At 33.7% G+C, this 18118-nt stretch overlaps 2 protein-coding genes across 7 annotated transcripts in view; one reads left to right on the top strand and one right to left on the bottom strand.

Moving 5' to 3' along the window:
* The window catches only part of Fas1 (fasciclin 1 Fas1 domain-containing), a 379369-nt gene that overhangs the window by 145305 nt on the left and 215946 nt on the right, over positions 1-18118 (bottom strand). The window lies entirely within an intron of this gene.
* Positions 1392-7968, top strand: Orc3 (origin recognition complex subunit 3). Its single transcript, XM_018450502.1, has 14 exons — positions 1392-1569; positions 2245-2376; positions 2457-2577; positions 2784-2974; positions 3055-3212; positions 3310-3418; positions 3500-3664; positions 3737-3928; positions 4243-4359; positions 4459-4743; positions 5358-5591; positions 6538-6667; positions 7459-7519; positions 7748-7968. The coding sequence occupies exons 1-14, from the start codon at positions 1546-1548 to the stop codon at positions 7839-7841; spliced, it is 2013 nt and encodes a 670-aa protein (XP_018306004.1). The 5' UTR covers positions 1392-1545; the 3' UTR covers positions 7842-7968.

The following is an 18118-nucleotide window of genomic DNA, read 5'->3' as shown; positions in this document are numbered from 1 at the left end:
AGAAGATTGATTTGACCTTGGGTGGCGTCTTTAAGGTCAGATCAAGGTCATATCGATGTTTATAAATGGAACACCATATTTTTGATTCCATTATCTAATAGCTGATTGCAAGAGCTTTTCAAAACACTATAATTAAGTTCATTTTCATTAAGTACTTTTTGAGTTATAAGGCTTGGAAGTTACAGTACCTCCAACAATTAGCATTACCCAAGGTGTCTACTAACCGGCGGCTAAAAACCTCTTGAATGTTACAACTTTTGTTTAAAATATTTTTCCGTATCTACCATAGTTTTCGAGAAATCTTAAAGTATTATTTAAAATGGGACACCCTGTATATACTTATTTACTTGAATTTATATTAGAAATAAATCAAGGTATTTCAATTTTATGGTTGCTGTGGACGAATTAATTCGTCTCTATAGAACTGCACGGGATATTTGATTGATGAATTCCCGAATAATTAATAAATCAATGAATATAATTAAAGACAAAGAACGAATTAGAAATTAAGAACTAATTAATAAGTTAAAGAATATAAATAAAAAATGAGCTTTATTTTCATTTCTGCTATTTCTATTACTTATAGTTTAATATCGAAAGGTAGTGATTAATTATTTATTTTATTAATATTTTGTTAAAAGTATTGAAAGTATATTATGATTAAAGGTATTAAGAGAGAATATTAAAAATATTGTTGTATAACACTCAAATAATAAATAGTTTCCAACATTAAATTGGTTAATATACTATAAAAAAAAATTATTGAATTTTATTCTATATTTGTTTGAATTGGTATTAACGAAATATTTGTTTACAATAAATAAGCATTTATTCAAAATAAAAAAAATTATACTTAAATTACATAAATATATATTTACATTTAGTAAATACTTCATTAGTACTATTCAAATAAATATTTAATAAAATTCAGTACTCTTTTTTATGTATTAAGTTGAATTTTTATAAAAAAATCCACACACACACACACACACACACACACACACACACACACACACACACACACACACACACACACACACACACACACACACACACACACACACGCACGCACGCACACACATATCAAATACATACCTTATTCTTAAATTAATTTATATTTCATTTCTATTGTTCCTTAAGTCATCATATTTATCATATTATTGTTCATCGGAATACACGACGTATGTATACAACACCAAATATGTGAATATTCATTACCGAGCTGTCCTGCTGAGTGATCGTGCGAAGATCAGTTATTCATGCGAACTATAGGATCTCTAGCAGACGTCAGTACATGGCGCCAGCTAGCGGCACAAGAATATTTTCGTGTCAGCTGACATCTGCAGTCAGCAGTGTTCGGTTGCGTTAGTTGCGTTCGGCTTGGTTCGGCTACCGACTACGCAGCTGGCTGTTCGCGCCCATTCGCGTCTATTCGCATCGGTTCGTAATGTGCTGTAAATAATTGCCGTTTCTTTTATCTGTGTGATAGAAGCGTGTGTTTAAGACGGATATACCCATCTTGGCGGCATTGACGCCGGTCGCAGAATGGAGAACGTTTCTCTGTCCAAGGTAAGCGATACGACACGTGCAACCTGTTGCTATCGCCAGCTTAACCTCAAAGTGTAAAGTTAGCGCGCCGAAATGCCGAATAATGATTCATAGTCCGTCGCTTTTGCACGCTTTAAAAGTTTATGAAGAATGCCGTCGTCATTCTCGCATTACTTTTGTCTTTGTGAATAACGTCATTCTGTATAATTTCTTTTGTTTTCGATTTTTCTTTAAAAATTGGCATTTAAAATATTTAATTTTTTAAAAATCATATAGGTATTGAAATTAAATTAATTTTGATTAAAGATATCTAGAAATAATTTTTGCCAATTAAGAATTTCTTTCTCTAATATTTTTAAGAATTAAAAAAAATAATTTTCGATAAATAATAAATTAAATGAAATAAAATTGTAGAAATAAAAATAAATAAAATTAATAAATTAATAAAATTTTTTAATAAATAAAATTAACGATAATTGCTAATTGGCAATTGATGAAAAGATTATTTTGTATGAAATAGGTAAGGAATTTCTGATTTTCTCTAATTATATAATTCAATGCATAATGATTTTTATAATTAATACTAATGCAATTTAGTCACAATAAATTCTATAACGACAAGGACAGTAATATGTTAGTATTGATGTAACAGAGTATCGGAACTAATTAAAAATGTAATATTGAACGTGACTTTAGGGAGTATTTGCATACAAAGGAAGTTACAAAATTGGAAAGAAGAAAAAGAAAGTTAAATGCCCGGCGTATTTTAATGAACCCTGGTATATTGCATATAACGAAACATGGGGATACATCGAGCAGGCTGCGGAGGTATAACTATCGTGTGTTAGCACTAGCTATAAATTTCAATCAAACGGCAGAATATCTAACAGAATGCATTAATATTTCAGAATGTCAGATCGAAAATGTTCCAACAAGTTATATCCAATTTGGAGTCTTTCGTGTCGAAAATAAAAGCGACTCCGTTGAATGTATCATTTCACAATATAGCCACGGCTATTTTGTTAACAGGTGAAAACAAACGCTATATTTTTTATAAAATATTGTCATTTTTTTCAACACGAAATTTAGATAAGCTAAAATCGATTAAAAATCTTTTCAAAAATATACTAAAATAATTTTTGCCTATTAAGGATTTTTTCTCTAATGTTTTTAGGGAATTTTTCTTCAATGATTTTTGATAAACATATTAACAAGTAAATGAATTCAAATTATAGGAGTAAATGTCCCCGATCATATGACACTTTTCGACACCGTAGTGTCCAAGCTTAGTAAAATAACGCCGCATTTAGCAATGATTTGTAGCAGAAATTGTAACAGCGTGAAAAACATCATCGAAGACACTGTATATCAATTTATTCATCAAAATTCAAATTCTGAATCTGAATCAGTCAGTGAATCTGAATCGGTTAGTTTCGCGCTAATAGCACTATACGTATAGGAGTAAACAGTTTCTGTTGCAATCTTTAAATAAATTATCATTCGTAGGACCATGTTCCTGAAGTGCGTAAAAGTCAATGCACTATGCGTGTCTTAAAAAAAATGTTTGCGGAATATCACGATCCGGAGGATCCTTTAATTATAATTTTACCGGACTTCGAAAGCTTCCCCATCAATGTGTTACACGATTTTATCTTGGTCTTGAGGTATTCTTGAAAACGTTACAATGCATGAACAATGCGTTAAAAAATTACATGAACCTTAAAAGGAATATCCGAATTTTGATGAATAAATAATTTTCAGTTCATATAGGAGCACATTGAAGTTCGTACTCATTTTCGGTGTCGCGACTACGTTGCACGTCGTGCATAAATCATTGACATATGACGTCACGTCGAAGTTAGTCGTGCAGGCAAGTTAAACAAAAATATTTTGACGTCCAGCGTAAATGTTTGCGCGATGACTATAAATAATTCGCCGGCTCTATATTCAGATATTCTATACACAAACGCAAGTCAAAACACTAGCCGATGTATTGGAGAACACTGTTTTCTCTACAAAGATTCCATTTAAATTAATCGGCCGAGCGTTTCAGTTGCTGACTGACATTTTCCTGTTTTATGATTTTTCGGTGGATAATTTCTTGCAAAATTACAAGGTAACGAGCAATCATAAATCCAATTAATAAATTGACAATCGGCTGATTATTATAAATTATGATGATTTTCAGATATGCATGATACAACATTTTTACGAGAACAATGTGAGTTCTCTTTGTTGTCAACCAAAAGACATTAAGAAAAAAATATCTGAACTCACTATTGAAAATATCGCGGAAATTAAAAGTTTACCGTCTATTGCTAAATATTTGAAGACGTTGAATGCGAGTGGAGATAAAAAGCTCAGCGATATAGAATTCATGGTTCGCATAATTTATTTACGAGAATTAAAAAGGATTGCAAAAATTATAGCTATTAGGAACGAAACGATGATACCTGTTAAATAATATATATAATTATGAAATTTACGTTACTGAAAAATTTTAATATAACAGTCCATTATCAAGCTGTTTTATATTGAAAATAGAAGGATGGAAAATTTTTTAATAGAAATAAAACTTTTATTCAACAGATGTACCTACGACTTTTAAATGTGTCTCAGATTTGTTACTAATGTACATAATTTTTGGTAATCTCATATGTTTCCAAACCATTTTTTTAATTTTACTTTTTGTAGGAATTGTTGGAACAATTGTTAAATAAATTTCATATATTTATGAATCAATTTTTAATTATTTTGAGATGTTTACACTGCATGGTTGCATCACTGCCAGGCTCGCCAATGGGTAAACAGGTAATATAGCGCTTTATTGACTCAAAATAAAAGACATTTTATTGAGCAAGAAAACGATACGTCGAGCTAAAAATCGGAATTGTGGAACAATCATTTCAGTTGCGGGAGGTTTACACCAAAGCGGTTTACACGAATGATCTCACAGAATCCCCCGAATACAAAGATTGTATGAAATTATTGGGATTTTTATCGAAGGAGGAACTCCTCTCGAAACTTGAATCTATTATAAAAATTGTCGAAGGTTCCAAAGATTCAGAAATTAAGAAAATTAAAATCGATCTTAACAATCACATCAAGACGATTCGAGAAGCTAGTTTAAGCACCACAACGACTTCCGAAATTATCAATGTGGAAGAGAAACTTAATCGTCTGCAACTAAAGGAGGTGTGCAAAATTATACTTTCTTAATTGTTGTTCTTACTAATCCTTTGTGCTAGAAAAACATAATATTTTTAATCTATAAAAGAAAAGATCGATTTTGAAGTATCTAGAAATTTAACTATATATAGATACAGATTTGAAAATAATTTTGTTGAGCCATATATAAGAAACTCATGCATGAGTAATACAAAATTTTTGACATTCTGGCAATCAGCTTGAGTGTCCTACATAATTATTTTGATAGTTTAATAAAATTATTTTTAGATCTATATTTATAACTAAATTTTTGAATACTTCAACAAAATTATTTTTTCCATGTAACATTACGAAATGTATTTAAATTACTTCATACTGCAAATTAAAACAATCTTCTATATCAAATCCGACAAGATAAGGTCTGATAACACACGAATAATTTTTCATATTACTTTATTACACGATTAATAAGATTTTATTGTTTTATGCGAAGCCACATAAAGGTGAGTTTTGTTTTTTATATAATACACTACCGCTATCGAGTGCGAACGATCGGAAAATTACGGTTCTGAAATAAAAATAGTCGATGAAAACGCAATGATTACTGACGTCTGTTTAACTATCACATGCCCCCTTTTCAGAAATTGCTCAAAATGAGTCAGCGACAGTCGCGTTCTGCTTACAAGCAGGCGCTGCTCGACCTGATCGATTACTTAGACCGAAAAGTATTCTCCGTTCATCTGATTGATCCGAATCGCGTGACGGCTCACGAGATATTTTGCTACAGCGATGGGAATCAAGCGAAGCATCATATTCGCGGCTCTTTGCGGGCTGCTATACACACCGGATTGAGCGATCCACAGATGTATCTGGATGTGAGTGAAGTAGAACTTCGCACGAATAGCTCATGCACGCGATTTCAGTTAACTGAGTTAACTTTCTCTTATCGTGCGCATTGTCATATAGTGGGAACATGCCCGAAATTGTTCGTGGAAATTTGGAATTGCAAAATTTAACTTTTATGTAATATGGGTAAACTTTTATGTAATATCTGCATGCACGGGACATTGTACTGTTTTAACCCTTAAACGCCACACTACGTGAATAACATACTAGATGCTTAAATCAATTCGACTGCTTATAAATTTTGATAAAAATAAACATTTAAACAATTTTTTTAAATCGAAAACGATAGACCAAGGGGGAAATCGTTGAGGGCATTACTGGGCATTACTGGGGCATTAATGGACATTACTGGGCATTACATAAAAAATTTGACAGTAATGTCCAGAAATTAAGCATTGCTAGGCATTGGTGTACAAGATTTTGGTCAGCGGTTTACCCCTCGCGATAGACTTTAGAAAATATAACAAGAAAATGTATGTATCTTTATTAATAAAAAAGTTATAAGCATGGAAAAAAGCATTGGAAAAAGAAAACCGAGCATGTCATACCGAAAAAGGCGTTTAAGGGTTAAATATTGGGTTAGCGTTGTAATATTATGAAGCGATGCGAGAAGGTAACATTGAAGATTTTTGCGCCTTGAATTATAATTTGCGTGTTAAATATGTATTTGAAATTAACTTATTTTTCCTCCACTCCGATTAATTTTCTTTTTCATATCTTTCAATGCTCGAATATAACTGGAATTTTTATATCGTGATTTGTTTTTAAATATCATCGGTCCCGCTGCGCGCAGTTCTCATTTTTCTCGCGACATTTAATCTTCTCTTACATGAGCAATTCATCGGCGACCGCGAAAAAATTGCACTTTTTATAGATAGACCGCGCGGCACGGTTAATTGGAGATGTATATTTCAGTGCGACTGCTGCAAATTGGAGAACGACGATGACATTCCGCGCACACTCCCTGACCTGAGTATAATTTATAAGCTGCATTTGGAATCCAGGAAGCTGATCAATATGTACGACTGGCTACAGGTAACAATCCGGCCCGTGCTCATGTTTACAGGTTAATCCCTGTTATACTTACGGTCACGCACGCGGCCGTCTCGTGATTTTAATCGCCGCCGCCACCGCGAGTGATTCACGCGAGCACGTCATTGTAAGAAAGGCGCACACAAGGGGTGCCGAGTGCTTTATCGCCGGTCGGTTGTTAGGAAGCCGGTAAAACGCTTCTTGTGAAAATTGTACCGGCGAGAATGTACTGTCCGCCGGATCTGTGAAGTTAACACGACATTCTATTATAAAAAAAAATAATGATAGTTCCAGTAGCACTTTTAACAATTGTACAGTCTTATAAAAATAAAAAAAAAGTTCTGTATTTTTTATACTAAAAAATTAAAATTCAAGCTATGGTCTTCTAATTTTGGTCTTTTAGTGCAAAAGCTGCGAAGAACTTCTTTTTATTTTTATAAGGAACTATAGAACTATGAAAAGAGTGTTATTGCGACTGTCATTATTTCTTTTTATATTAAAACTTCACAGATTCCTCTCCGGCGAGATTTAATGACGCCGATCGAGATATTGCTGAAACGTTTAATATAGGAAGAATTAAAATTTTCTAAAAGTCTCGGAGAATATAAAATTCTCCCTACTGTGAGATTTAACTCTCTTACATTTTTTTAATTCTTAAACTTGTTTTCTTTAAATATTATTATATTTTTTGAATCATTCTACATTTTCCTTGTCACACACAGATGTACTAAACTTTTAATTTTTAAACTTCATGATGCGTTGGGCATGAAAATTTAAGGGGACACACTCGATACATTTGCTTGTTGACGATTGTGGATCCGCAGACCCAGCACGCGGAGCAACGCGACATAGATCCGCTATTGCAGTATCCTTTACAAAAGTTTCCGTGAACGCACGAGGCAGTTCTCGCGCACTCAACGTGATCAGTACTCGTTGAGATTTGTCTTACCTGCGCTATGCCTTTGAAATTCATATCACGCTTCCTAACGCGAGGACGTAACTTTCGCGAACTAGATACCTACGTAGTTTGAATAATTCGCACGTGTTATCTCGCATTTCATCATGTAGTAACTTATCCTTAACGGGGATTCAGAGCTCGGTTTACTCAAGCGGTCGCCGCTCTACAGTTCCTCGGCTTCATCAAGACTTCTCGAAGGAAGACGGATCATGTAAAGCGCCTTACGTAACAATAATATCGCGTGTTTGATTGTTTGTTTGGTTTTCCCTCACAGCTTGTTATGTATGCATCGTTTATGAACATGTGTTTCTGAGTTATTCTATTTTTATACCACATTATATATGTAATTCATGAATAAATTGATACCAAAATAAATATTTTTATTCTACAATTAAATCCCTTCAATACACTGAAATATATTTGTACGTTTAGTTTGTTTTTTAATTTTAATATTGTTAACAAAGAGAAAATAAATAATAGTCGTCACAATAGGTGTAATATTTATTTAGCTGCTATGTATTTAAATTGAGTGAAATGTAACTAAACAAAAACTTAAATTATTTTCAATTTTAAAAATTCGTTCCTGAAGAGATAAATATTTATTCATTTTCAAAATTTAAGAGTATTAAAATTACCAACTACATATTAAAATATAGGAAAAGAATGCAAAAGTTGCTTGGTCTATACATGCTTTAACAATAATAAGTACATCGTTATTATGATATAAGTATCTAGTTTAAGATAAATTAAGACAATTAAGCCTGCATTACTCGTGTGGAGGGTCCTGACACTCCGGACTTTTAAATTCTTTAAATGTATGAATGCTATTTTTAAACACATTTTTTTAAATTATATTTAGCGTAAATTGTTTCGCAGTTAAAAAATTTTTTGCATTTATCTTTATCATACATATCCACACAGAAAAAAAGATTTTCTCTGCCGCAGCTAATCTTAGTTTGTTATAATATATTTGCTGTCGTAACTATAAATTTATAAACTACAGCGAAATGGTTTGCTGTGGCATGCTATAATATAGATATCACAGTTAAGACACTAGCTGTAATACCTATATTTTAGCTGTCCATATTTTACATTTGCCATTTAGTTACCACATGCAATTTTTAGTTACGACAGCTACTTTTTATTCCGTGCAGAGATTACACGTACAACTTTTAACGGCACTTTTTTTTATCGTTTATGTGATTCTTTTGTGATCACTAAACGATCAAACCTACGTACCCTGCGTATTGATTCCACCATTTCTCAGAATTCCTTGCGGAAGTTGTTACGTACCGAACATCGTTGAATAATTTAACGACTTGCACGCATATTAATGATGCGTGTACTGTATCTACATAAGTTCCCGCGATCTTGAGATACTTAAGTTCTAGGTAGATCGACATACAGTTCCTCTCTCATTTCTCTGCCTCGGCATCCCGGGCTTTTAAAAATCCGCAATATCGATTACGCCGTCTTTGTGGCGGGGCGTCGAGCGTGCCGCGCGTTCCATGGGGTTGCGAAAAAAAATTCGGCCGAGAGCGCGCACGGCAATCGTTTCCGCATTTTAACGTAGACGAATATCGATTAATTGGATTCCGACGGCCTTTTCCTCGCTTGGCAACACGGATGGAAGTTAACATTCCACGCGACGACTTTTATTCTTTCACTCTATGATGGATGAAAATCATTCGCGTAAAAAAATTCAGCATGAAAATTCTTAGATCTTTTAAATAACATCACAGTCGTCCTACAATTGATTTGTCGAATGAAGGAAGCGTACTTTTAGCACTACAGAATCGCCGTCAGTATCCCGCTAAAACTGTCGAAGGTACCAATTTGGCAATTTCCTATTCTTGTTTCAATGAAGATTTATTTTGATATTATATTTGTATCATTAGAATATTATTTGTATTCATATACATATTTTCAATATTACATCATTTATATTACAATAAAGATATATAAAGATTACGATAAAGATAAATGCAACAAATTTTTAAATTGTGAAACAATTTGCGCTAAATATAATTTAAAAAAATAGGTATAATGAGTCTTCTACAATACACCATTAGTCATAAATCAGAAGTCAGAAGTCTAAAAATTGACGACTGTGATTGGTTAATTTTTAGCTTCTGACTTCTGATTTATGACTTATTGTAGAAGGCTCATAAATATCACTCATACATTTAAAGAATGTATACCTGGATATTCTCCACACGAGTAATGAAGAGTTAATTGTTCCAATTTAGTACAAAAAAGAAGAAATTGAAATTGATTAGCGGAGCCGAAATGGCTTCATTAGTGTCTAGTGTTGAATAACAAATCACGATTGACGGCGTGTGGTTACGTAATGCCATTAGTTTATTTGTCTGCTCAACCTACATCAAAGTTCTCTATTTTCTACTCACTGAGTGTGACAACATTATCGCCCCTCGTTATACGTATCGTTACGTTTCCTCTAAACGCCCGTTTCAATCTATTGTCAGAAGTATCATGATATAGCTTAGTCCGTAACACAGGACCTGTGGAATAATGTTTGGACAAAGCCAAACGGAGATCTCACGTCGTGGCCAATCGTAGAACAATCCCGTATTCAAAGGAGAGTGATGGCGCATGAGGGAGGATTCGGCAAAGGTTAACGTCTGTGTTTCGATAGGGATGCACAGAGTACGTTAACCCTCATTCCTCCTTTGACCCTTGTCGAGAAAGATGGAAGCATGGAAAGGGATAAGCTCGCCCGTGCATAGTATCCTTCGTTGCACCAAAAGCTCAAGGATGTAGCGTAAACTTCGGTATCAAAGGAGCGAGAAGCGCGTGATCTCTCATTGCAAGATTTCCTAGAAGATTTTCGCATGGTTTCTTTATCACTATTCAACTTTTACGTCCATTTCTACCAATGCAAATTAATTCCAATCTCGGTCTAGCTTATCTTTCATCTTTTTCTAAAAATAATCTAAATCTAAATCAGGATAATTACTGATATCAGTGCCAAGTATGCCACTGGTAATCAATGAATGAAATGTGAGATTCCTAACCTAGCTGATCTTGTTTTAGTACATAAATTCAATGATTATAGTAGTGGAAGATTGAAATTAACGCGCAAATATCAATATTTTAATTATTTAATGCTCAAACTTTCTTTCTTTTTTGGTTGAACTTCATTGATTATCCAGTGACAAGTATGCCACTGGGTAATCAGTAACTATATAGCCACTGATTCAGATTTAGAAAGTAGACAAAGGTAAAGAGTAAATTAAACCGAGATTAAAGTTAATTTACATTGATAGAAGTGGGCCTTAAGAAATTTATGGAATATAAGGCTTTATAAATGTCTCTAGATTATCTATGTTGGAATTTAAAAATAATTTTGCAAGATTTTTTTTGAAGGATATAGGAGGATAAGAAATCGATTATCCGAGACGCAAAGATTCTACGCGTCGAAAAGCAGTAGGATACGGTATTTGATTTGTATGATACAAAGAATCCAAAGAACGTCAGGATCCTCGAGGGACCGACATGGAATCTGTGTGTACAATAAAAAAAAAGAGATACTTTAGAAAGAGGGAGAGAAGAAGAATTTCACTAAGTTATAGGACGAAGAGAATAAAAAAACTCAGACAACCTTATCGATTCATACCGTAGAGCGTCAGAACACAATAATTCTGATGTCAAAGGAGCCGGGAGTTCTGCAAGTCGATTCTGCGGGGATTCCGAGGACTCGGTCTATTGGCCTTCATGGAGGACTTTGGCTTGTATGCAGATGAATGGAGATACGACGCAGCCGCTTGCATATCTACTTTGCCTTTCACGTTGAGCACGACGGCGGAGTCGGACGACGGTATCGATTCGTCGCATTCCTGAAGGCCTCACTCGGATTGACAGAGCTGTCTTATTTCAAACGGACCAGCGGAACAGACATTGAAGATTATGTAGATTCGTGATTTTACGATCGTACGAAATCAAAAGGAAAGAAAAAAAGGTAGAACGAGAACTTCTTTTCAGATCAATGGCTAAATTTTTTCGCTACGTACGTCGCAATCTTTCAGAATTAATCTCAATCAATCTTAATTAATCTTAATTAATCAATCTTAATTAATCTCAGTCAAATAAAAGCGCTAGACTATCAGCAACATCGGAATGAACTTCGAGAGTTTCGGGCCGTCTATGTATTTTCCACGTGACTTACGTTTCGACGAGAAGCAACGTAAGTACTTGGAGATAAATCTAGAAAGAAGTTTTGTTTCAATAACGTCAAATGCGCCAAATCGGTTCGTTCTATCTCTTCTTTTTTTTACTCTTTCGTGTCTCACGTTGATCTTATCCGTATCTCTTTCCTCACGACCATCCTCTTGTGTGCTTCGAAGAAAAATCTATTTGCAAGAAAAATCTATGAGAGGTCCACTTCTCCAACTCGACCGAACTGTAGATACGGGCCGGGAATCAGTTTTCCGGGTTGGAGCTGCCTAACCTTTCTCGTAACCTTCGTGTTCAATCGACGGCGCGACCCCGATATCCTTTCGGCATCCTCTTTAACTTGTCGCTATCGTTATATCGGATCTACTCCAGCGACGGTCGACAGAGAAACCAAGTCTATTCTTTATCCCGACTGCGTGCGCGATTCGCGAGTGTATATATTTTCACGTCTCGCTGTGATTCCTCTCGTTTGAAATGTGCAGTCCTTCCGGCGGGATGAAATGAACGAAACTTTATGTTGAACGTTCTGTTTCGCAAAGTCTTTTTCTATCATCTCGGAAAAATTATGCGCAGCTTCCTCTCCATCACTCTACTTTGTGAAAATAAATGAATTAAAATAAGTTGACGGATATTCGCTATCTACACAGTCTGTATAATTGAATTGCTGATCTCTCTTTTAAATCAAGAACTAGCTTTTTAAATATATTACTCAGTTTCCTTGTCACTTAATGTCAATTTTACTAAACTTTGGAGATTTGAGCATTAATCTTTTAATTCTTAAATATACATACCATTAATTCTTAAATAATATATTCGTATATTACTAACAGCTTCTAATCGGCAAAATTTCAATTGATGACAAACTGCATGCATGTGAATATATTTAAACCGTTTGGCATTTATTAAAATTAACGTGACACAAGGGGGTGTCGGCAGGGTGATATTTTGCGGATAGACGTGCTGATGGAGGGAGGATTGCGGTGTCGCGGCCGACGTGGTTTGCAAATACCTGCAATTATAATTGCACGCAGACTAATTGGTAAACACTAGTAATAACAAACGCACGTTCATCGATCAGCAGAGTGGAAACCGTCTACATCGTTTACCAATAAGCGTCAGTTCTAGCCGTCCTCACTCGTCTGCTCGTTTGCTGCCGTACTCGTAACTCGTTATATTCATTAGACACATCGTATTTTTATCTTGTTTCCGTTATTAAATGCAGAAGCTATAAATACTAGACTGATAAGTTTCATGTAAATTAGATGATGTAATGTTATCATTCAGGATGCCCATTTGTGCAAGTAGACGAAAGTATTTATCGTTATCGAGAAATAGAATGTTAAGAGAAAGACATTAATTTTGACATTAATTTTTAAATGAGAATCTTAAATATGATATCACATCTTTTATACATTATATTTTCTACTATATGGATTCTAATATACTATATATTTTTGTACAGATAATCTTAAATTTTCTAGTTAAACGAATAAAATTTATTCGTTGAGATTAGTTTTTAATGTAATTATAATATGAATATATATATATTTTTTTTCTAAATAATTATTACATTATGTGTATAATCGATATCTACATATGATTTTCTAAAATTTCTGAATTAATATTTATTTTTTACAAATAAGATTTTTAATAATTTCTCCTGTACGAATACTTTTTGCACTCACTGTAATTATATTTTTGTGAAATAAAAGTTTTAAATATTCAAGGAATAATACACCTATCTTCTGGAATAATCTGTACATTACGGCACTTCTGAAACGTAACCAAACGTAGCAATTTTGGGTTCCCTTGGAGATCCACGAATATCGTAGAAAACTACCCTCAGGTATTTTGAAATTTCTCGGCACAGATGACTACATTTCCCACGGGAAACGATTCTCTTTCTCGAACTTATTTTCGTCCAAGATGAAAGGAAACTTGTGGCGATCATAGAACGTCGCGGGGTGTCCACGGGGTCCTTTAGGGATCTCGACTGCCAACCGTTTTCCGACACGGAAATCAATCTCAACAGCTTCTCGTATCAATCTCCCATCGCACCTGAAGCACCCAATCACGTCTGGGTGTCCTCCGCTGTTCGTCCATTTGGGAGGAAGTTCGCCTGAAAATCCTCGTGAGACATGAGAGACTATCCGATGACGCGAAGAACAATGTCTCCGCTTGAATCGCTCGTTCGGACGAGCGATGGATATATTGATTTCTATAAGATGAACCGACCGCCGAACAAATTTTCTACCGTCCGAAAAAACCATTGCAAAAAATGTCGCTTAAAAATACATTTGTTTCACAAAATAGGAATTTTCGGCTTTTCTCTTCGGAGGTTTGAAAATACGAAATCATTCATAGAGATTGATCTATATAAATACATAAATTACATGAATGTAAATTAGTGCACTGTTAGGAAAATATCGTATCTGATTCATTGAGTCTTTTGCTCGATAATCATCTAATTGATCCTGTGAAATAAGGGAGTTAAAGAAATTCAATACGATCCTAGTAGGAATGCCATGACCGTATTATGTAAGAGGATTGGAAGCTCATTTTACGCGAGATTCCATATCAAAGGCAATTACTAGATAATAGAATTTATCGTGAATACCCCATCAAAGGCAGCCACAAAATTCATTTGCAATATATGCTCGACATTTGGTAATGAAATCACGTATTTAAGCCCATGAATTTGTTAAATTGTGTAAATTAAACGTACGCGCTTTGTACGCGCTAACATGCATAGATATGTTTATAAGTCATATTTTAAAAAATTGCACGTTTAGTTACTACTATATATTTGCTTGTTTGCAATCCTGCTTTGTTGAGTTTTTACATACCACATGTAATTAGATACAAAGTAGCGACGTAAAAAATGGCCCGGCAATATTAATATGACAATTATTAATTTGTTCTACTTTGATTAAGTAGGTAATCGACGTGCTAATCCGCTGTGTGCAAAATTAATAAATCTCGACGTGATGCACATGCGAATGAATGGAGCGTCATAATTTAAAATCGATACCGACGTCAGAGTTCGCGTATCACAAAATAGATTCGTAACATTACAAACTACGCTAATTAATGTCAACCGTTCGTAAATTGTGTTCTGCTTTATCTCGCAACTCTTCATTACGCTCAATTAAATTTTTGCGAATAAATTGTTGACAACGTAAAAATATACACGTCGAAATGTATACCGTAATTTGAGATGAACATATGTTTTTTCTCGTACATTCTCGCAATTTAAATTTAAATATTAAAAAAATATCCGTGAAACTTTTATATTACGTGTATTCAGGGAAACATTGTACAGAAAAGTTCTTTATTTATACATGTATTTTTTTTTGAAAAATACGATCGAACAAATCGCGGCTTACGGCGATAAGCGCAATATTTCTTTAATAATCGCAATTTATATGACACGGGCACGTATTTGCACGAAAGGGTTAAATCCGTCGCTACTCCATACGAGGAATAAACATATGTCACTACGATTACACGTTATCTCGCGACAGGGAAAAGAGGTAGGGGGATCGTTTCATGAACGTAAATCCTGATAGAAGCCCCTGTACTCTGAACCTGACCCCTCTCACTTGTCGCCACCCACGTCACCCCGACAACCCTCCGCGAACGCGTTATTGCGATTGAATGCAGCCAACTACCCTCGTGCCGATCCTCGAGCGTGTCAGAAACTACGACATTAATGCACGTTGTCACGCGTAATTATGAGTCAGAGCCGAGTAATCATGTAGCTGTAGCGTAGGTCGCAAGGAAAGCGCGGTTGAGATTGTCGGAGAAGGTTCGGGAAAGCACGTATTACCATATCGTGTTATCAGATAAAGTGAGAAACTCGAGACGTAATAATTATTTAGTAAAATTTTGTATAAATATAACGACGTTTCGAAATAATTTGATGTTATTATGCGAGCGCTTGACGTTATCGCGCGAATCCAATAATTTCCCATTTAATTTCGGACGGATTTGCAAACGTGTCAAGATGGGAGCGTTTATCATAGTTGCATGTATATACGCGCAGCGCTGATGAGATTCCATGTATTCTGTCATGCGATAATTCCCACAAAACGGTAATGTACGGAAGTATCCGGGCTCCGATGTAAAATAGAGAGATAATCCTTACTATTCATTATAACGCAGATATTATCGCCGTTCATTTACGTGTCGAGGTGTTTTAAAATCATTTTGTTAACTTCGCATAGAGCATCACAATGTAGAGTTCGAATTTGCGTGTAATAATCGTCAATGAATATATTAACTTAGATATCACGTAAGCGACACTTACATAGAAAGAACGCTTTGGTTAAAGTGTCTAAAAATTTAGCTACATAAATTTGAAAATAATTTTGTTAGATCACAATAATTATGTCACCATCAAAATGATTATATAGGATAGTCAAGCTTGACGATAATGCTGCAAAAAGTTTTGACATTCTATAGCAACCAAGCGTCCTTACATAATTGTTTTGATGGTCAAATAAAATATTTTTCAAATTTATATATTTAACTAAACTTCTAAATTCCGTAAAACTGTTCTTTCCGTGTATATTACATAACAAGTTCTTAGATTAGATAGATTTCTCTTGTATCCTTACATTGTTGTTATGCACTTTATCTATATTTTTCTATTGCGGTACTATAAAATAATATTTTTTATGACTTGATTATTTAGAGCATAATAAAAAAGTGAAATTTATATAATGAATTTGTTATATCGTATGTACACACGTATGTATAATAGATACGTATATATTGAGTCGGAGGAAAAGCTCTGCGGTATTTCATTAACTCAAAATTATGTACAGAATATATTCGTTATAATATCGTTGGGAAATTTTCGACTATTTGATGTGAAAGTTTAAAGTTTTTCTTAAAAATACGTTTTTAAAAAATGTTCCTATGACTTTTTGTTACCAAGTTACATGCGGATTAAATAAAAGAGTATTCTGATTTTGATTGCTCATAACGCCGTTATAAATCATCATATTACAATTAAAAAATCAGATTCTTAAAGCTGAAACGTTGCTCTATCGAACGATATACAATTACTAATTTTTTAAATGTAGAATTATATATAAATTTGAGCTAAAAATGACATTACACTATTCTTATAATTATTGCGCAATAGTTAAAAGAAAAGTAATGTCATATTTTTAGCTCACACTTATATGTATATACACTATTTTTTTTAATTGGCAATTATATCACTTGATAGAGCAACGTTTCAGCTTTAAGAATGTTTTTTTTTATTACAGTAAGATGATTTTTAATGGAGTTATGAGCAATCAAAATCAGAATGCTGCTTTTTATTTAATCCGCGAAGTAACTCAGGAACAAAAAACTAAAAAAAAAACATCTTTAAAAAAAGAAAAATATACGCCAAGTGCATAAAAAAGGTATTACATTCTTCTTAATAAAAAACGGATCTGAAATAAATGTAATTAGCCAAGTATTTCATTACGCAAGACACATAAGATAGACTTGAAAGTAACTAAAATTGTCAACTGGATTATAGTGCAGAAAAAACTTGGCGTGTCCGGATCGCATTAATTGCACTTCTATAAATATATTATCTCAACACAGTATTTGCATTATAAATGAAAATATAAAAATAATAGACATATGTATATAAATGTAATATACCTATATGTATATATATAATGACACAGTTTATGGGGCATGAAAATATACTCACAAATAATAGACGTGAACTAAATTATGGAGAAATAATATGTAATAATATATAGTGATAATAATATACGTGTAATAATATATGTGATAATACATAGATATAGAAACTTTATAGATAATGAATTTACAAAATAAGTAAACAATTATTAACATCCCTTCTCTGTTGAATTATTGTTTTCATGCATTATATATCTGCAGAATATTGTATGTAATAATCTTTTTATCAATTCGCAAATAATTTTCGTACTATGAAAACATATTGACCCTAGAATATTGCGTTTTATATGCGACGCGGGCACAGTTTTTTCTTCACCATAATCCAGTTGACAATTTTAGTCACTTTCAAGTCTATCTTATGTGTCTTGCATAATGAAATACATAGCTAATTACATTTATTTCAGATCCGTTTTTGATTAAGAAGAATGTATTCAATACTTTTTTTATACACTTGACATATATTTTTTCTTTTTTAAAAAAAGTTTTTTTAATGCCTAATTCACACTGGACGTAGCAAGCGTCAAGCAGCGGAGCAGCAACCAACCAGTAAAACGATATTTTTTACGCCACTGTAAATATCGCCTCATTGATTGGTTGTTG

The sequence above is a fragment of the Mycetomoellerius zeteki genome, unplaced genomic scaffold (assembly GCF_001594055.1).
Source record: "Mycetomoellerius zeteki isolate Tzet28-1 unplaced genomic scaffold, Tzet1.0 scaffold285, whole genome shotgun sequence".
Lineage (NCBI taxonomy): Eukaryota > Metazoa > Arthropoda > Insecta > Hymenoptera > Formicidae > Mycetomoellerius > Mycetomoellerius zeteki.
Note: the sequence above shows the minus strand (reverse complement) of the source record. Positions and strands in the feature narration are given on the sequence as shown.

Bases quoted from the DNA above. Each gene is read 5' to 3' on its own strand.
- Orc3 (XM_018450502.1), top strand. From the start codon at position 1,546: ATGGAGAACGTTTCTCTGTCCAAG. The intron at 2,578-2,783 runs GTGAAAACAAAC...TTCAAATTATAG, and splicing joins CACGGCTATTTTGTTAACAG to GAGTAAATGTCCCCGATCAT. The intron at 4,744-5,357 runs GTGTGCAAAATT...CCCCCTTTTCAG, and splicing joins ATCGTCTGCAACTAAAGGAG to AAATTGCTCAAAATGAGTCA.